The 20,151-nt window shown below is 52.0% G+C and overlaps 1 protein-coding gene across 1 annotated transcript in view; it reads left to right on the forward strand.

Moving 5' to 3' along the window:
* Nucleotides 1-20,151, forward strand: part of COL23A1 (collagen type XXIII alpha 1 chain) — a 214,506-nt gene that overhangs the window by 192,371 nt on the left and 1,984 nt on the right. Inside the window, exons 9-30 of the mRNA XM_068162909.1 lie at nt 2,336-2,407; nt 3,673-3,789; nt 4,210-4,245; nt 5,003-5,029; nt 5,489-5,515; nt 6,618-6,662; nt 7,229-7,291; nt 8,621-8,665; nt 9,477-9,554; nt 10,472-10,495; nt 11,419-11,472; nt 12,248-12,292; nt 12,776-12,865; nt 13,667-13,729; nt 14,511-14,552; nt 15,389-15,415; nt 15,794-15,865; nt 15,958-16,011; nt 16,280-16,306; nt 17,200-17,253; nt 17,877-17,963; nt 19,463-19,540. Of these exons, the coding sequence (XP_068019010.1) occupies nt 2,336-2,407; nt 3,673-3,789; nt 4,210-4,245; nt 5,003-5,029; nt 5,489-5,515; nt 6,618-6,662; nt 7,229-7,291; nt 8,621-8,665; nt 9,477-9,554; nt 10,472-10,495; nt 11,419-11,472; nt 12,248-12,292; nt 12,776-12,865; nt 13,667-13,729; nt 14,511-14,552; nt 15,389-15,415; nt 15,794-15,865; nt 15,958-16,011; nt 16,280-16,306; nt 17,200-17,253; nt 17,877-17,963; nt 19,463-19,540 (1,227 nt within the window). The remainder of the gene's footprint in view (nt 1-2,335; nt 2,408-3,672; nt 3,790-4,209; nt 4,246-5,002; nt 5,030-5,488; nt 5,516-6,617; nt 6,663-7,228; nt 7,292-8,620; nt 8,666-9,476; nt 9,555-10,471; nt 10,496-11,418; nt 11,473-12,247; nt 12,293-12,775; nt 12,866-13,666; nt 13,730-14,510; nt 14,553-15,388; nt 15,416-15,793; nt 15,866-15,957; nt 16,012-16,279; nt 16,307-17,199; nt 17,254-17,876; nt 17,964-19,462; nt 19,541-20,151) is intronic.

Consider the following 20,151-nt stretch of genomic DNA (forward strand, 5'->3'; position numbering starts at 1 on the left):
GCTGCATGCTCCTGCTCAGTGGCCAGTGCCAATGGAGATGGCATCAGTACCATCTGCACCTGTGTCCTGAGCTGCTGTGACTCTCAGCACTGGGGGCGCTGCACTGGCTCTATACAAACAGGTTGAGTTTAGGCTGCAGATGGGAAAGAGCTTTTTCTTCTCTCTTACTTTTTGCCAGAAGATAAGTGCTTGGAAAGTGTCCTGCAGAGCTCACAGTGACACTCAGCAGAGACACAAGGGGATTTTAGTTTGGTTTTTTTCCATTCCCCCCCCCAGCTTTATTTGTTTGCTTATTATGGTACCTTATGTTGAAATGGCTAAATCCAGCCCTGAAGCTGGAAGCTGCCACATTCAAGGCTTCTGTGCTCTAAGACTGAAGGTGCCACATTCAAGGCTTCTGTGCTCTAAGACTCCAGGGCTACATGAGGTCAGACCTGATGGCCAATCAACCCAATGCCCTGTGGTCAGATGTCTTGGGAGAGTGGAGCAGGAATCACAGAATTGTCAGGGCTGGAAGGGACCTCAAGGCTCAGCCAGTTCCAACCCCCCTGCCATGGCCAGGGACACCTCACACCACATGAGATTGCTCACAGCCACATCCAGCCTGGCCTTAAAAACCTCCAGGGATGAGGCTGCCACCACCTCCCTGAGCAACCTGTGCCAGGCTCTCACCACCCTCATGGTGACCAACTTCTTCCTAACATCCAATCTCAATCTCTCCATTTCTATTTTATTTTTCCCATTCCCCCCAGTCCTATCACTCCCTGACACCCTCAAAAGTCCCTGCCCAGCTTTCTTGTAGCCCCCCTTGTAACTCCATCACACTTAGCTGCTTTCCTGGTCCCTGGTTGTCTGTGGCTAGGATGTTTCTTGGGCCAGAGATGGTGTTTCTGTATTGAATAGCCCTTGGGGCTGCTCACCTTTCATGGACTCATCTCCAACAGTCTGTTTGGGTGTGTGATGCTGGATTTGCTGGGATGTGGTAGTTTTGGCCTCAGAGCAAATGCAGATTGTCATTTCACATTAAAACAGATAGAACTGGGCTTGGAAGGGATTCACTTGGTGCTCAGCTATCTGAGGGATAAGAAAAAAGTTCCCATTCCTTCCTGGCTCCTTGGACTACTCTGAAAATCTGACTTAATGCTCTTGGGTATCGTCCTGCCCACAAGAAGCCACAAAACTAGGTCCTTGAGGCCTGCCACAAACCCCTTTGCTCTCAGTAGAGGTCTTTTGGTGGTTTCTGTAGTGTCTGGAGGGCCTGGCCAAGTGCAAAGGCTCTGTCCCCCTATCAATTTCCATGTGACATCACCCTTGGGTTGTTAAAGTCTCAGGATTTCAGCATTGTTCCTCCTCCAAATGGCTTTATCGAAGTGAGGGCTGAGCTAAAGCCTCTCTCTACAGCTTGGAAGAAAGCTTTGGGAGAGGTTTCTTGTCCAGGGTTGGTCAGATTTTTCTGACTTCATTTCCCCCCCCACCCCCCTTTATGAGATGACTGTGTTAAAGCTTTGATACTTGGTGTACCTGTGCACGCCTGCTGCTGAGCCTGTCCTGGGAGGCTGGGCAGGAGGTGAGCTTGCCCATGCAGTATTAATGCCCAAATTCAATTTTGGGGTAATCTGTTACTTGTGTGAAAGGTTTAAAAGCTCTGTGGGCAATTTGGACAAGAAGTTTTGTTCCACAGAAGCCTTCCAAAACCCTGATGGAGGATGTGCTCTGTGCTCCCATGGCTTGTCATGGCTTTGCTCCATCCCTTTGGTCCTCCTACGGATGTGTGCAGAGATGGATGAAGGAAAGGGAGACACAAGCAGCGTCCTGGGAAAGGAAATGTCTCACTGCTTCTCCCCAGACAGAGAAGTGGAAAGGCTAAGAGACAATAGCAATGACTACTGACATGGTCTGAATACATTGTTTTTGCATCATATAAATCTGAGAGATTGATCTGCATGCTGCAGGCTGGGGAACACATCAGTGTTCATTTTAGCCTCTGAAAAAAGAGCTTATACGTGGTCTCGGGAGAGATGCTGGGATAGATCCCCTGTGGATTTTGCTGGAATAATGCTCTTTATTCTGCAGAAAGGCCTGCAGTAGGGAACCCTCTGTACCCCAGCTGCTTTGAATGTCCTATTGTACAGCCAGCTAATGAACAGTTACTTGTTTGTCTGCTCGCTGCTTCCCCGGCTCCAGCGCACCCAGAACCTTCAAACGACCACTGCTGGCTACCTGGATCGTTCCCTCCTGTTCTGTATCATTGCAGCCTTCAAAACTCATTCTTCCACTGTGCTTTCATCTTAAATTCTTGCTCTTTCCCCCTCTGCCTCCCACTTGACCTGGCTAGATGGTTTTCCCCCGGCTCAATCACGGATTTCTGGCTAACGACCAGCTTGGCTTCAGCCGGCGAGTGCTCAAGGTAGAGCTGCCCCATCTCTGCTGCTGCTTTGCTGTGATTCTTTGAGCTGCTTTTGGTCCTTCTTTCTGGCTGCTGGTGCACTACTGCTGGTTTGATTTGTCACTGCTCTGGCTGCTTTCAGAGGGGCTTGTTGGGAGCATGCTTGCTGGAATTCAGGAGGAGAGAAGACACTAAAAGGACGAGTTGTAGGGTTTGGCCACTTGTGGGAAGTGAGGTCAAGAAGCAAAGTCCTACAAATGCTCACATGAATAGTGCTGGTATTGCAAAATAAGATGCATCAAACCTAGGGTTGTCTGAATCCTCCTGCTCCAAAGGTGACAGTTTAATTAAGCAAAATTCAGTGGGAGACTCTCAACCTAATTAGATGCAGAGTTCAGCATTTGCAGGCGCTTCTTTTTTTGACAACTGTGCAAGTGACTCAGGAGCACAGCTCTTGCTGAAAAGCCGTGGGGGCTGTGCTGCTAAGTCACTTAAGGACTCATTAAAATCCCACACTTGTCCCTGATTTGAGGGTGGACCACATATTAAACACAGTGCTCATACTGCTGCAGTGGTAACCCTTCCAGATGTTGCTAAAAGATTTATGGGATGGCCTTTCCATGAGGCTTTCCATTGTGCAGTCGCATGGATGTGCCCGGCCACAGCCCCAGGGCTGGGCTGTGGTGGCTGGCAGGGGGTTGGGAGCTGATAACTGGGTGGTGGAAGTCCCCTGGGATGCTCCCCTCCAGAGTGGGCACCTACCAAACCTTCACAGTCACGCAGAGATCCAGCTGCTGCTTTGGGGTCCTTGCATCCGAGCAGTGCCAGGCGTGAGCTGTGCTGGATGCTGGTGTCTGACCTTGGCTGTGTTTGAAGGGTCCTACTAAGCACTGCTCTTTTTTGGTGTGTTTTTTCCCTTGGTGTGGGGTCCACTAAGCTCTGGAAGTGTGTGCATGCTCTGTGCCAGCACGTTGTTGGCTCTGGGTTGTTTCTGGGTACTGTCAAATTGGTGGTTTCCACGCAGACAGTCACTGCACAAGGCACTGCAACAAGGGCTTGGAGAGATGAAACCTCGTTGGAAGGCATTGAGCAAAATCCTGGTGAAGGAACCAGACCCAAAGGGTGTGAATTGGCCATGAGCACACTTCCCAACTGGAAGCTGTAAATAAATAGCTGTGGGAGAGGAGAGGCCGGGGTGCTAACGGCCCAAGGGTGCAGTGCATGTGCTGCGGCCACCGCTCGCCACCAGCGCTTCCTTTCACCATCTCTGTGTGAAACTCTTCCAGGGCGACCAAGGGCGAGATGGAGCCACTGGCCCCCCTGGTCCACCAGGACTCCCAGGTGCCAGAGGGCCTCCTGGTGACACGGGAAAAGATGGCCCAAGAGGACCTTCAGGCCCCCCTGTAAGGACGGGAGACGGACAGCGAGCGCATGCCGCGCAGTTCCCACCCCAGAGAGGGAGAGAAGGTTGCAGGGTGTCCCCCTCCCCGGTGCTGACACCCCCGCCACTGGGGCCCCAACCTGAGCCAGCAGTTGGGCCTTTGTGGCTGCTCATTCAGCAGGGCATTGGGCATGGGGCCAAGGGAGCAGGAGAGGACTTTCCATCTTCAGTTTGGGTGCAAAGAGATGGATTTGGAGCATGTGTTTGTGGGTGCTGGAGGAAGTCTCTGCCCCAGCCTGTAGCTTTCAGTTGACCTGAGGCAAATCTCCAGATCACTGACAGTTGGCTTAATAAGTTGAAGCTGCTGAGCACTGTGATGGTTGGTGAGCAGTTTGGAGAAAGGAGGACAGTGGCTTCAGTGTTGGCCTTTTGCTTTTTGCAGGGTCTCAAGGGTGAGCCAGGAGAGGATGGCCTGATGGTGAGTATTGCCCAGCAGCATCCACATGTCCGTGCCCCTCTATCCCCTTGCTCTTCAGCACCCTTCAGCTCACTGCAGCAAGTGGGTTTGTGTCATTGCTTAGGGAGGCCAAAAAAACCCCATGGGAAATGACAGATGTCCTAAAATGTGTGTTTGACATGGGGTACCTGTGCCCTGGGGAGAAGGGAGGACAGCCTTGGTTCCCTCAGCTCTTCTGGAGGGATGTGCTGCTCCTCTAGCCCCACTTCTGCCCCTCTGCAACCTTCTGGTATTGTAACTCCAGTTCACAAAGGGCTAGGTTTGGACATGAGGAAGAAGCTCTTTACCATGAGGGTAATGGAACACTGGCACAGGTTGCCCAGGGATGTGGTGGAAACCCCATCCCCAGAGATATTCAAGATCAGGCTTGATGGGAGGGACTCTGAGCAACCTGAGCTAGCTGAGGGTGTCCCTGCTCACTACAGGGAGCTTGAACTAGAGAGCCTTTAAAGGTCCCTTCCAACCCAATGCATTCTATGGTTCTAAATTGGACAAAAATGTGCTTATTCTACAGAAATGTCCTTTTACAGCTTGTGTATTTTCTTGTTTGCTGTGGGAGCACAAAGAACTCACAGCTGTGTGTGCAGGGGAAGATGAGAAGTTGGCATCTGTGTCGGTTTAGTGTTTTCTAGTGGGAATTGAAATGCACTTGGAAAGGTTTTCATCCTGGTTTATTCTATTGTCAAACAAGTATCCCAACTACTCTTCTATTCAACAGGGTGCCAGGGGACCTCCAGGACCAAAGGTGGGTAATAAGTCATTTCTTACCTAATTTTATCCCAAATTCTTGAAATGTTGCTGCCTTGGGGGGTGTGTGGAGATGAACACAGATATTTTGCACTGGACTTGCACTCATCAGTGCAGACCAGGAACAGAATTCCTGAGGTGTCTCTTCAGCCATTAACTTGGAGCTGCAAATGTCTGCATGTGTCACCAGCTCAATATCACAACCACTGCCCCTGTTAGAATCTTGAAATGGGAGTGGAGGGAGCCATGGCCAGGGCTGGGAGCTGGTGTGCTGTGGGAATGTGCTTCCTAGCAGAGTTTTTGGGGTGGGGAGAAGTAAAAATGGCCAACACAAGGCAAGCATTTTAATCTTACCATTCATTTTGACCTACAATTAGTCTTATTTCCTGTTTTGCCCCTAAACTTTTCTCCTCTGTTGTGGTTTGCTTGTTTGTTTGTGGGTTCCTTGCTGTTAAAGGGTGAGCCTGGCATCCAAGGGATGAAGGTAAAATGGTGATTTATTTTATTATTATTGATTTATTTGCTTCTATTGATGCTTAAAAAGGGAAATCATTGCCAGAGGCTGAGGGAGAAGCCATGGTCCTGCTGTCCATACCAAGCCCTTCTTTGTGCTCCCTGAGGTTTCCCACCCGTGCAACCCCAAAGCCCAGGCACAGCTGTGCCTGCAGCCTGCTTTTCATCCCCACAAGCAAGCCAGAAGCTGCAGCCACATCTGCCCAGTAGACAAAGGATAAAACAGCAAATTCCAAACAAAGCAGTGGGTCTTGAGCCCTTTCACTCCCATAATTCACTCCAAGCTGAGGGGTGCCTGGAGGCTGCTGTCTGCCCAGGGGCCCCTGGTGTGGGTTTGAGGTTCCTGGGATGGGCATCGCCACACAGCACCTTGCTCTCATGGGGGTTGGCCACTCTCTGAAGGACAGGCATGCTGCTTGGGCTGGGCACTGGAGACTGCTGGAGATGCATGTGTCTAAGCTCTCCACGCTTCATTCTGGCAGTGCCATCAAGCAGTTGATAAATCACTGTCTTTAACTGAGGCCAAAAAGTGTTGACAGGGCCCAGCCTTTTCCTCTTATTGCTCTACCCCAAAACAGACTTAGCTCTGGGCATTTTTCAGGCCAGCATTTGGCTTGAAACATTTCATAACTGGCCAGTCAAATTAACCTCTTCAGCACCTACAAACTGGGATTATTTCAGGAGAACAGTGAAGGGTGAGCAGTGAAGCAGGAATGTCTCCTGGCAGCTGGGCATGCTGGGGACTTGTGATGAAGCCCATGAGGATGGGTGGCAGCTTGCAGAAAGTCCTTGGCACCAAGAAAGCCTAAATGGATTAAATATCTAATAACTATTAGAGATGGGAGAGCACTTTCCCCAGGACCTGCTTTGATGAAATTCTGGGAGGAAATCCCCAGGAGCAGGGGAGGCAGAGCTGTGCTGGGAGCAAGCTGCAGCTTTCCCCTGACCTCCTGCAAACCTGAGTGAGTCTCAGGTCTCTGCAGTGCTCTGCAGGGTCACACAGCAGGTTGGATCCTAAAGATAGGTATTTATGAGCTCTTTGTATTTCACTTTTTAATGTATTCTCTCATCAGGGTGATGATGGAATCCCTGGGGAGCCAGGTCTCATGGGCCCCAAGGTATGTTCTACTCTGTGGCCATCTAAGGCAGCACCTTTTTGCATCTCCTCTGGGGCAGGTTGAGAAGCACATTTCTCCCCTCAGATGGAAAAAGAACCAAAGAATAGGAGAAGGAGAAGCATAACCCACCCCTCTGCCATGCTGGCTCTAGAGGCCCACAAGAAGTCTGCAAACTCAGCTTGTTGACCATGTCAGAGAATTGCCATTTAGAGGCTGCTCCTGCAGAAACAAATTGAGGAGTGCTGCTGGGAGTGGCCCAGAGCTGGGGTTTGGGCTGTGGGTTTGCATTGCCCAGGTGCAGTGGGCTCTCCACAGAAGGCTTCTCCAAAGGCTGCACTTCTGGGGCTAACCTTCTGGCTGAACATACCAGCCCCAGCCAAACTGTTAGCCTGAAAGCTTCATTCTTCCCTCCAAAACTCTCCTTTGGCACCTAGGCAACATGATGTATTATCTGTGGGTAGGGCAGGGCTTTGCTTACTCATGTGTAAAGTAAGGAAATGATAACCTGAAGGAATCTGTTCTCCATCCTACCCATGCTGCATTTGTCAAATGTGCCTTGCTTTCAGGGAGAAAAAGGAAGTGTGGGTCCCAAGGGAGAGAACGGCACAGAAGGCTTGCCAGGACCCAAGGTAAGTCACAATCCCCCAGCTGGGAAGCCTGGCACAGTGCTAGAGGCAGAGGGTTTCAGCTGAGTTGGTGTTTTACCCCTTTGCCGTCCCAAAGGCTCAGAAAACTCCCAAACTGAGACCAAACAGGGGAATGTTCAGCTGTATTTCAGCTTCTCCTGGGGATTCAGTGAAAGCTCAGAATAAGAGGGTTTGGAATAGTGTCCTTCCTTGCATGTTTTTTCCCATCCAATTGCCTGCTTCTCCCCAAGAGAGCCAAACCTCTGGTGACATCTTGATGCTGTCTGTCGATGGCTGTGGCATTGCCTCAAAGCCCAGAGCACGTTGGTGCTGCCCTGTTCCACTGCCCTTTGTCCCTGCCAAGCAATGCAGGGAGAGCCTCACTGTGCTCAGTGGTGATCACAGGATGTTAGGGGTTGGAAGGGACCTCTGAAGACCATCGAGTCCAACCCCCCTGCCAGAGCAGAACCACAGAATCCAGCACAGGTCACACAGGAACACATCCAGATGGGGCTTGAAAGTCTCCAGAGGAGGAGACTCCACAACCTCTCTGGGCAGCCTGCTCCAGGGCTCTGTGAGCCTCCCAGTGCAGAAGCTTAATAAAGGGAGGGTGGGAATTTGGCACAGCCCTTCCCTTTTCCCTCATCTCCCCCTCAGGAATGGTTCAAACATGTGAGCTGAAGCTTTCCACACACAAAACTGAGCCCAAAGCAAAGGGAGGCCCTGCAAAACCTCAGCACAAAGAGCTGGAGCTTGGCAGGCTTGGAGCAGAGAGTGGAGCTCAGCCCTGGGCAGGCCACGCTGCTCCCTTGCCCTCAGACCTTCTCTTGGCTGCCTCACACCAGCCCTGGATTCTCTTCTCTTCTCTCTTCTCTTCTCTCTTCTCTTCTCTTCTCTTTTCTCTTCTCTTCTCTTCTCTTCTCTTCTCTTCTCTTCTCTTCTCTTCTCTTCTCTTCTCTTCTCTTCTCTTCTCTTCTCTTCTCTTCTCTTCTCTTCTCTTCTCTTCTCTTCTCTTCTCTTCTCTTCTCTTCTCTTCTCTTCTCTTCTCTTCTCTTCTCTTCTCTTCTCTTCTCTTCTCTTCTCTTCTCTTCTCTCTACTCTACTCTACTCTACTGTATTTTTTGCAAGATGAATTTGCTCTGAAGCCAAATCTGGGTTGGTTTTGTTGGGTTGGGTTTCTTTTTGCTAGGAGAAGCAGCTCCCCATTGGTGCTGTACTTCCGCTTAATCTAAGCCACCCCTTGGTGCCTCACCCAGCAGCAGTGGTTTTGAGATAAATCTCCTTGCTTTCCCTTGGTCTCTTTCAACCCAAAGCTGTGATTTTGATTTGCAGGGTGAACCTGGTGAGAAGGGAGGAATTGGCTCCATCGGACCCCGGGTATGGATGCTCAGGGCTTTTGCTTTCTCGGTGTATTGGCCTTGAGCTCAGCTCTTCCCCAACACCTCTTTCTGCTTTGTAGTTGGTTGAAGGGTTTCAGGATCAGTTCAGGGCTAGAAAACAGAGAAGGTGCAGCTTTAACCAAACCTTCTGTGGGTACTGGGCACTGCCACAGGAGATAGCTCTGGGAATTGCAGTCAAGTCTGATTTCCTTATCAGCATGACCCTCCTGTGACCCATTTTTTGCTGGGAATAGGGGGAACCAAGGGAGGGTTTCTGTGCAGCTCTCCAAGGGGGAACCAAGGGAGGGTTTCTGTGCAGCTCTCCAAGGGGGAACCAAGGGAGGGTTTCTGTGCAGCTCTCCAAGGGGGAACCAAGGGAGGGTTTCTGTGCAGCTCTCCAAGGGGGAACCAAGGGAGGGTTTCTGTGCAGCTCTCCAAGGGGGAACCAAGGGAGGGTTTCTGTGCAGCTCTCCAAGGGGGAACCAAGGGAGGGTTTCTGTGCAGCTCTCCAAGGGGGAATCAAGGGAGGGTTTCTGTGCAGCTCTCCAAGGGGGAACCAAGAGAGGGCTTCTGTGCAGCTCTCCAAGGGGGAATCAAGGGAGGGTTTCTGTGCAGCTCTCCATTGCACCTTTGGAGGTCTGGTTGGATGACAGAGCTGTCAGACTAGGAACTGATTAAATTGGCAGTGTCTGCGAGGTGATAATCCCCAAACACGGTGTGTCAGGTCTTTGCTTTCATGCCACCTACCTCTCAGCTGCTGCAAAAACTGAAGAGGATAAAAAGCAAATAAGGTTTCTCCTCGTTTGCAGGGTCCCCCTGGCCTGAAAGGGGAGCAGGGTGACACCGTAGTGATTGACTACGATGGGCGAATCCTGGATGCACTTAAGGTGAGCCCCACACCAAGGCCATGCTGATCCCTGTGGTTAGTGGGAAAGGGATGAAAAACTGCCAAGCTCTGCACAGTGATGCCACAGAATACAGAGTTAACCAGGTTGGAAAAGACCTTGGAGATCATCAAGTCCAACCCATCACCCAACACCCTCTAATTGGATTGGTTGATGGGTTGGACACGATGATCTTGAAGGTCTCTTCCAACCTGGTTTGGTTTATTCTAATAAAGTTTATTCTAATTCTAATCAACTAAACCATGGCACCAAGTGCCTCATCCAGGCTCTTCTTAAATACTTCCAGTGATGGTGACTCCACCACCTCCCTGGGCAGCACATGCCAATGGCAAATCACTCTTGCAGTGGTTTGAAACACATAATATTCCCCACTGTCATAATCAGAATCATGTTGTGGCACCAGGTCTGTCCCTGTCCTGATCGCTTTCCTGAGGTCTGTCTCAACACAGACCTGGCTGGGAGGGAGGAGTTTATTGCCTCTGGGAGCTGAGGGGGCTGAGGATGTGCCAGCAAAACCAGTGGCAAAACCTGAAGCTGTGAACTTGGGCTGGGTTCCAGGCTCATGGGATCCAGCTGTGGGATGTGAGTTAATAACCTGCAGGTAAAAGCAGCTCAGCACAGCCTGTGACACACAAACCCCTAATGCAACAAGTGTGAGCAGCCAGAGTACAGCTGAAACACTGCTGGCTGTGGGAGTTCTTCCCATGCCATGGTGTGGAGCTGCAATTTCCACTCTATCCCTCCTCTGGAGCAGTTTGCTCTGCAAGGGAAAGGGTGCCTGAGCCCTAACCTGCCTGACCAAGCAGTGCCCTGCCATTCCCTTATGGTGAAAGAAGGCAAAGAGAATAACTACTTAACTGCAGACATATTTGAGAACCATCCTTATTGTTTTACAACAGGCTGCAGGGGTACACAAAGTGCTGGTAATGACCATTTGCCAGATGTCTGCATGGCATGCAGCTTTGTGAGTGGACTGTGTGGAGTGCAGTGGTTGGAGAAGCTCCATCAAACATCCAGAGACTTCACCTGCTGGGCCCAGGCCCTCTCCCGTGTGCTGCATGTGGAGCTTGCCAAGGGACAAGTCACTGCACCTCCCTAACTTTGCTGTTCTCCTGCTTACTGGCTGCTTTCAGCGTGTGCCCTGTGCCCTGTCTCGTGGGCACAGCTCTGCAAAGCGGGGAGGCCTTGCAGGGCTTCCAGTGTGCTGGAATGGAACAGAAGTGCAGTGTGTGCTCGTGGGAGAAAGTGCTTGAGGGTGTGACAGTGGTTTGGTTTGCAGCTGAGCAAGACCATGAGCTTGGCAGCTGGAGATACATTTTGCAACTGGCAGTTTGTGTTCCTCTCAGGGCAGTTCATGGTCTCCAAGCCCAGCGGTGCCCAGGCAAAGCAGCTTACATAAGGTGTGCAAAGGGCTCCTGCTGGCAGTGCTCACACCAGCTCCTTTGTTTCCCCTCCTTAATTGCACCTCCCTGGCTGTGTGGCCATGTTTTCAGCAGGATGCTTCTCCCCAGCCTGGCTGGCTGGAAAGGGGAGAATGCAGAAAGAAACCATCAGACCCGGGGCCACACCTCCAGCTAAAGTCATTTTGCCTCTTAAATGCAGGTCCTGTTGCACCTGGACACCCAGCCAGTGCTGGTTGTGTGCTGCTTCTGCATGAGCATCCCTGGTACCAGAGGGGCCCTCGGGTCACTTTGTGTCAGCTGAGCTCATCATGGTGTTCGGGCAGCCCTGGGCTCTGGCAGGTCCTGGTTGGGAACAGCTCCCAGCTCGTCCCCAGCAGCATGAGGACAGGTTGCTGCCATCTTCATCTCAGCCATGCTCATGCCTGCTTTGTTTGCTGTTTCAGGGTTCCCCAGGTCCTCCAGGGCCACCTGGCCCCCAGGGTGCTCCAGGTCCCAAGGTAAGCCTGACCTCTGCCATGCAGAGAGTGTTTCCAGAGGCTGATGTGGTGATGAGCAGCTCTCCACGTAGCAAGTGTCTCCCAACCAAAATAAGGCAGGAGATGCTGACAGGGGGCTTGAGGCTACACAGAGCAAAGGAAATGCTATTTAATACTTTCTTGGGCTGAAAAAGGAGATTTTCACACAAAAGCCAAGGTTTTGTCTCTGGTCTTCAGCTTCATCCAGAGGATGTTGTCCCAGGAATAAATTCACTCCCGGTCCCACTCGTGATGGGTGAAACCTGTCGCCTCAGATTTCATCACTGCATACAGTGGGAGGCAGAATCCAGTCAGAGGGGCAGATGTGAGGAGGAGCCAGTGCTCCCAAAAGCTGTGCCCAGCTGCCCTCCAGCCCACTCTCTTCACGTGCCACTTGCTGCCCTGGCACCTTGTCCGAGTGGGGCTGCTCTCTCCTCCCCTTCACAAGCAGTAGCCTGCAGTCAGCTGTAGTTTATACAAGAGGAGAATTTAATGTGCAGCAAAGCATCTCTTGGCAGAATGGGATGGGGCAGGACTTTGATGCCTCTCCAGGCCTCCATGCTGCCCAGATTCAGATGAGCTGGCAATGCTGACACCACTGAAACCTCCTCGCTGCTGCTCCTAAGCCTGGCAGTGCCAAAGCCATAACCACAGGGGGTGATACACAGCAATAACTCAATTCATTGCAAAATGCCTTCCTGAGACCATTTCCTGATTTAATTTAGCATGGGCTCCCCTCTCTTTTGTATCTCTTCAGGGAGAGCTGGGCTTGCCGGGTCCACCCGGACTGGATGGTGAGAAGGTGAGAAGGGCAGAGCTGGACTGAGTGAAACCTTGCAGGAGCTGAGTTAAAGAGGGATTTACTGCGTGTCCAGGACAGCTGTCACTGTGAAAAGCAAATCTCAGCCTGCCAGGAGCAAGCTCTGTCCTGCAATGCTCAGCTGCATCTCCTTGAATTCATGGTCCCTTGCCTGTGGCCCTGCACTCAGCCACAAGTGTGCAGAGGCTGCTCGTGGCCACGTCTGCCCAGCTGAAGGGGCTCCTTTTGCTCGTGGTTCATCAGACACCATCTCAAATTCTGTTGTAACCCTTCCCAGCCCTGAGTGGCTGCAGTCCCTGCTGTGGCCCAGGCAAATTCTGCTGCACCAGCAAAACTGGCATGGCTTAGTGCTAAAACCTTCTCCTGGGCTGGTGTGTGATCTGGGCAGGAAGGGCAGAAGTGGCTGGTGGCAGAGAGGGGGGGTTAAGCTTTCTCTTAAGCAGGTTGTTTTCTGTAAACTTCCAGGGTCCCAAAGGAGCAAAAGGTGACCAGGGCAGCGTGGGGACCACAGGACAGAAAGGAGAGATGGGAGAAATGGGCTTGGCAGGCCCACCGGTAGGTCCCTCCTGCCCCTGTCCCTCTGCTGCGCTGATGCCCTGGCTTCTGCACAGGCTCAGAGGCGGCTGGGGCTGCTGAGCTGAGCCATGGCCTGGCCACACCCTGTCACTGTGGAGCTGGAGGATGCAGGAGCTTGGCGTTTTGTTCCCTGCTGATCACAGCTCACAGGATGTTAGGGGTTGGAAGGGATCTCTGAAGACCATCGAGTCCAACCCCCCTGCCAGAGCAGGACCACAGAATCCAGCACAGGTCACACAGGAACACATCCAGATGGGGCTGGAAAGGCTCCAGAGAAGGAGACTCCACAAACTCTCTGTGCAGCTGTTCCAGTGCTCTGTGAGCCTCACAGTGGAGAAGTTCCTCCTCATGCTGAGGTGGAACCTCCTGTGCCGGAGTTCCTATCCATTGCCCCTTGTCCTGTCATGGGGAGCAGCTGAGCAGAGCCTGTCCCCTCCCTCCTGACCCCCAGCCCTCAGATATTTATGGGCATTTATTAAATCCCCTCTCAGTCTTCTCCTCCAGACTAAAAAGCCCCAGGGCTCTCAGCCTCTCCTCACAGGGCAGTGCTCCAGTCCCTTCACCATCCTGGCAGGTCTCATGATGCTGGTAACAGCTTGCTCAGGAGGTGACCTAAGCTGGTGGCAAGGAGAAATCTCTTTTCTCCAAGTGCCCTGGGGATGAGCTTTGCCTGAGAGAAGGCTGGAGCTCAGAGTAAAGCAAATGTCTTTTTCCCACCCCCCCCCTTGTTTTCACTTTCCTGGAGGATGCATCACATCAGCATCCATTTTTATCTTCCAGGGAGCAGAGGGGCCTAAGGGAGACAAAGGAGACACCGGCTCACCGTGTCTGCAGAACAACCATGTAAGACCCTGCCTCTGGAAAGCCTCTTCCACAGCCTGGGCTCAGGCCACGTCAGGGGGCGCAGGCTGGAGCCACTGCTCCCATCTCCATCAGCATAGCAGAGGGCAGCAGAACCCAGCTGCTTGCTCCAGGAGCTCTCAGGAGCAGCTGACTGGGGCTTTGTTTGCTAGGGAAGGACACTCTGCGTGCTCAGCACTACCAGGTCACTCCAGCTTAGTTGGCAGTGGTGGCTGAGATGCTGCTTTCTGGTGACATTTCCTTCTGACATCACACTGGGCTGCTTGGAGTTGTACAGGATTTCTGCCTCCTGTATTTCTTATCTACACCTTGTCCTTTAAAAAGCCCCAAACCCCAATGTGATAACTGTTTCTTATTGCCATGAGAGCTCTCTCTTATTTTCAGGGGGTTTTGGGTGGGCTGGGGGTTCAGGTGGGTTTGGGGTCTTTTTTTGGTGTTCTTTTTCTGTGTTTAATCAAAAGGGCTGGTCTCCAAAACATTGCATCATCATCTTCTCTTACATCTATCCTACAACTGGCAAGCACAGGGAGGGGCATGAGTCCTGCTCTCCTGTCAGAGGCTGGCTCGATTCCTGTGCTTATTGAGATTGATCTGCTTCTAAATACTCCAAGCAGCTCTTTGATTAGCAGATTATTTTGATCAAAGGGGTTCAGTCAGAGGGCATTAAATCATGACTGTGGCCTGTGTGAGGTTTTTCACTCCCAAACTGCCTCTTCTCTGAGCCCACCCCTGTTAAATTCCCCCCTTTGATTCCCTTCTGCAGATCATCCCTGAGCCCGGACCCCCTGGACTACCCGGCCCTATGGTAAGCGGCTGGAAAGTGGCTCCTGCAATTGAGCCTTGCTGCAGATCTGTTGTTGGATGTGAGCTGTGAGGGAGGAGGGTGGTTTGCCCTCTTTAATCATTGTGGGCTGCTGTGAGTCTAGGAGAAAACTGAGGGAAGAGCTCCAGGGCTGGGGGCTGTGGCTGGCGAGACAGAAGCACTTGATTTAGATCAGCATTTGTGGCACATCTTGCAAATAACCAGGGGGTTCCCTGGAATGGGGAAAAGAGGAAACCTTGTGGGATGGGAAAAGCTCCTCCCCCCCTGTGAGGATCTGTGTGTCACCACAAATTGGCCCCAAATGGTAAGTTGTTGGCATCCACTGCAGTAGGAGAGGACACAGCTGGTGATGGGCACATGGAGCACTTCTGATGAGACCTCTCCAGTTGTTTGGTACCTACAATGCTCCAAAAGGCTGAGGAGCTGTCAAGGGCATCAGGATGCTTGTGATGTGTTCAGGATGCATCTTGAGAGACCATGCTTCAGAAGAGACTTTGTCCCCTGGCTTAGAGGGCTGTGGTGGCAGGGTGCTGCCCTCCAGAGCTTGCTGTCACTTGTTCCAGCAAAGCAAAGCTCTTGCTCACTCCCCAAAGCTCCCCTTGCAGACCTTCATTGTTGCACACTACACCAAGTGGTCCTTTTCAGTTCCTCTTCCCCCTGATGTGGCATTGGAGAACCAAACAAACTGCCACCTGCCTTGACAAGAAATGCTTGGCTGCTGTCAGCCCAACATTTGAGCCAGAAATGGTTTGGGAAGCAAACTTGGGGCTTTGGGGTTTACATTCCCTTGTTCAAATGCACCATTGTCTTTCCCACAGGGTCCTCCAGGAATCCAGGGGCCTAAAGTAAGTCAATAAATTAAATGTCACCCACTGTTTCCAGGCTGCCAGGGCATTAGTTGCAGGCTCACAAAGGCCTGGCAGCCCTGGGGAGTGATTTTTCCTTCTGTCACTGTGACCACACACCCCTGGGTTGTGCTGTGTGGAGAAGCAGCCATTTGCCTTCCAAACACTTTCAAACCCTGAAATCCACAGAGCCCTGAGCACAGGCAAGTCAGGGCTTCTAAACCTGCATTTTCAGCTGGGCTTTCTTTTGGTGTGGGAATCATTGACAGCAGCAGGGCTGTAAGCATCCCAGGGTTAGTATTGTGGGAGGTGGTGGTGGATGCAGAGGGTGGGCAGGGCTGCCAGATCTTCTTGGTTGATGTCATTTTGTGTACACAGGGCTTGGATGGTGCAAAGGGAGAGAAAGGTGACAGTGGGGAGAAAGGAGACCACGGTGACACTGGCCCTGCTGTGAGTTGTCCTCCCATATCCCCTTCCTGGCTGGAGGCAGAAAGCTGCCTTACAATAGCCAACTCCAATGTCTTGTTTCTGTCTTCTTTAAGGGTCTCCCAGGAGCTCCAGGGCTGATAGGTTTACCTGGCACCAAAGGAGAGAAGGTAAGCACAGGTGTGGGGAAGGAGGGCTGACCTTGTGGGGTAACCCTAAAAGAGGGGCTCTAAAATCCTGCTGCAGTGGGTCCCACCTGAACTGCAGGGCTGGGCTAACTGGTGCTACCCCAGTGCATGGCCAGGAGCTGCCCTTGAGCCTCTGGGGCTGCTGGGCAAGCCCATGCCACCACTACCATGTTTCACCAACTGGATCTAAGTTTGCCTGCAACACCAAACTCAGCGTGACCTGTCTGAATTTTTGTTCCTACATCTGCAGGGGAAGCCAGGGGAGCCAGGACTGGATGTGAGTATGGGGTCTGGAGCACAAACCCTGTGAGGAGAGGCTGAGGGAGCTGGGGTTGCTTAGCCTGGAGAAGAGGAGGCTCAGGGGAGACCTCATTGCCCTCTACAACTACCTGAAGGGAGGTTGTAGCCAGCTGGGGGTTGGTCTCTTCTCCCAGGCAACCAGCACCAGAACAAGAGGACACAGTCTCAAGCTGTGCCAGGGGAGGTTCAGGCTGGATGTTAGGAAGAAATTCTTCCCAGCAAGAGAGATTGGCCATTGGATGTGCTGCCCAGGGAGGTGGTGGGGTCAATATCCCTGGAGGTGTTTAAAAAAAGCCTGGATGAGGCACTTGGTGCCATGGTCTAGTTGATCAGTTAGGGTTGGGTGATTGCTTGATGATCTTGGAGGTCTTTTCCAAGCTGGTTGATTCTGTGAAACATCCTTGTGCTGTGTGTGGGAGCATGGACAACACACACATTAAGGCCATCAGATTGCTGCAGGTTGCCTGCAAGCTGTGTGGCTGCCCCTGCATGTAGGCTGCTCTGCCTTAAACAGGCTGCTGTGCAGTGAGCTGAGGGCTGGATTCAGGCCAGCTGCCAGCCTGTCAGCAGTAACTGCTCAGCTGAGGATGCTGCAGGGCTTTCCCTTTCCAGTTGGGAATAGTTGTGTTGGATTCAGTGAAACAAAACTCTCCAAGAGCTGGAATGCCACTGGGCTATGGTAAAGCACTAACTTCCCCAAGAAACTGCTGACATACCAACTCAGCAGGAGGGCAATGCCACGTTCTTCGCCATGGGAGGATGCAGTGGTTGCTGGAGGTTGCTTATGTTGCACTGAGATGTTCCTGCACTAACCCCACAAACCTCTTGTGTTTTGCTTTGTTTTTTCCACCTAAAAACTGGCTGTGATAGGGTTTCCCAGGCCTGAGAGGAGAGAAAGGAGAAAGAAGTGAAAGAGGAGAGAAGGTGAGTGGGTTGTGGCTGTGGGGGTGTTGGTGGGGGCACGACTGGCAGCGCTGTTTGGCAGGCAGCAGTGTTTGCCCTGGCTGCTGGGTCCCTCTCCAGCCTGGCAGAGTTTCTCAGCTCACTGCTGGGGGGCCTTTTTCCCTGGCACAAGTATTTGCTTGGTCCCAGTGCAGGGCAGGACATGCAGTTAATTTCTGCCCACTTGGAAGTGCTTTCTGCAAGCCTTCCCCCACCTCATCCCAACCATTGTGGGGCACTGGAGCCAGCCTGGCAGCTCCAGGTTGTGAAGAATTGCTGGGTTTGCTTTATAGCCCTTGAAAAATGGATTCAAGTCAAAGGTTTTGTTACAGGCATCCTCAAATAAAGGGATGCCCAGGAAGAGGCAGGAGTCCAGCTGAGCACAGAGCAGTGGCTGGAAGCTGGTGCTCCCCCCAGTCTGGTTTCTAGCAGAGATTTGGTCACTTAGTTATAAAACCATCTGTTAAAATATCTCCACCCAGCTGAGGTTACACGAGTGCAAACCTCCCTGCTCTGGGGGAGGTGTAGGACTCTGCGAGTGCTGTGTGCCTTCAAGCCAAGAGGTTTCCCCTCCTGCTCCTGATGTTTTCCTGTTGTGCCAACAGGGTGAGCGAGGAATCCCGGGCAGAAAAGGAGCCAAGGGGCAGAAAGGGGAACCAGGCCCTCCTGGACTGGATCAGCCTTGTCCTGTGGTATGTCTTTGATTGCACTCATCCCAAGCACACGGTGCCAGGACTGGAAAGGAGATGAAGCTTTGCAGGCAGGGCAAGGGAGGGAGGGTTTGGTAGGTCTTTATTTTGCAGTAAATCACAGCAGATGGTTGCTCTTTTCTCACTTTTCTTAATGGCCTCTTTTATCTGCACTGCTGGAAGTTCACTGCTTGCTGCAAGGGCTCCTCTCTGGCCAGATGGGTGTGAGCCACAGCAGTAAATACAACAATCTCTGTGCAAAGACCTTCTTATTGTGGTGGGGAACAATGGGCCTCAGTAATGCTCTTCAGGATAGTGTGCCCTGGTGAAGCTGCCAGCCTGGCTTTGGAGTGCCTAGGAGAGCAGGGAGTAGCCCAGCATGGTGGGTGGGAGGTGATCTGTAAAGGAGGTCAGCTCCATCCCTTCCTTCACCTCTGCAAACCAAGCAAGGGATGAGCCTGGCTCTAGCTCCCCTGTGTGGGGAAGCAGATCAGAGCTGACAGCATCTTAGGGCTGCCAAAGATAGCTGGAGCTCCCCGGGCTGCCAGGAAGTGTCTCTGGGAGAAGAGACCTCCCTCTGCTTCTCTGCCCCACACAGCAGCTCGTGGCTCAGGTCTGTCCCCTCTCAGACACATCCTGGGCCACCTCTGTGCAGTGGCTTTCCAGGAAACCTCCTGGGTGTCTGAGCCTGAGGAAGGTGAATCTCCCAAGTCCACTTCCAGAAGTTCTCATTTCTTTGATAGGGCCCAGAGGGAAAAGACTAAATCTATACTGGTTCATTAGAACTGGTAAAACCTACCAGAGGGAAAAGACTAAATCTATACTGGTTCCCTAGAACTGGTAAAACCTACCTCCTTTTCATGACTGATTTTCATGTAAAAACTAAAAGTAGAGATCCCTTCCCTAAAACACTTTGAGGCTACAAGGTGAAAGGTTGATCCACATCAACTATTGATCTGAAGCTGCACAAATGTAACTGTTAGCCCCTAGTGCAGCTGCTCTTCACTAGCAGTGCCCAATACCTGCCCCAGCACGCTCCAGAAACCCATTTCTTGTCTGAATGGGTCACTTTTTCTTGCCCAGGCAGCCCAGCTGTGGGGTGCAGCTCCACTACACCAGCAGAAGGCTCCTTCAGCCAACAGGCTTTGTTTTACTTGGAGATTTCATGTGAGCTGCAATTAGCTTTCTTGTTTCTGAAGGATCACCTTTCCTCCCTGGACATGTTGGATGATTTAAGCCTCATCTGTTGCACTGCACTGTTACAAACATGAGTCTCTGCTTTGTGTACAGAAGATCTTTCCCAGATGACAGACCCTTCATGTCTGTGAATTCCTCCCTCCCCACCCCCCATACAAACCACTCTGCTGACTTGCCATGTCATCAGAACTGGAGGGGTAAACTTCTGGCCCAGTCCTCCTCCTCCAGCACTGAAGCCTGAGTGTCTGCTGGAGTAACTCCCATGTCCTGGATCGTTCTCAACAAGCAGTGATTTTTCCAAACAGGGAGCTCATAGCATTGCAGGCAGCAAAAGGGACCCAGGGCTGCCAGGCCTGGGTGGGGTGAGCATGCCCTGCCCTTTGGTACAGTATCTTCTCTCTCTTTCTTGCATGGCTTGTGTGTGTTTCTGCTGTGGCCAAGCCCTGTCCCTGCTTCTCCCAGGGAGAGGAAGGACATGAGGCAGCAGAGCTGGAACAAGATGTTTCACTTTGGCATTCAGGGAAGGATGACAAAGTGTTGTGCCCTCTTCCCACAGTCAAAGTGACTTTAGCTAAGGAGCTGCCATAGGAGATGCTTGCCCCTTCATGATAACAGATGCTAAAAATGAGTTCTGGCCTCTCAGGACCCGTGGCCCAGTTTGGTTCCCCTCGTGCCTGCGCTGCTGCAGCCCTCAGAGTCCCACTCCCAGCTGGGTTCTGAAAAGCTTTCCCCAGCACAGCCAGCTCTGCAGAGCTGGGGCTGCTGGCACCTGGGCCATGACAGGGGCATTTGCCTATGTCAGCCCAAAGCTCAGCCCCACGGAGCTCAGGTTGAAGCCCATGCTCTGTTCCCCCAAAGGGCTCTGCACCACCAGCTAAAAAGGTCCTTGTGTGGGGTTTGTGTTGGTGGTTTGGGTTTTGGTGGGGGCTTTTCTGTAACCATAGAGAATGCTGCATGCTGGATGATTTATGTTTGTCTTCAGAGGAACAAAAGG

Source organism: Melanerpes formicivorus, unplaced genomic scaffold (genome assembly GCF_026170545.1).
Source record: "Melanerpes formicivorus ecotype bairdi unplaced genomic scaffold, bMelFor1.0.p_v2 SCAF_2, whole genome shotgun sequence".
Taxonomy (NCBI): Eukaryota; Metazoa; Chordata; class Aves; order Piciformes; family Picidae; genus Melanerpes; species Melanerpes formicivorus.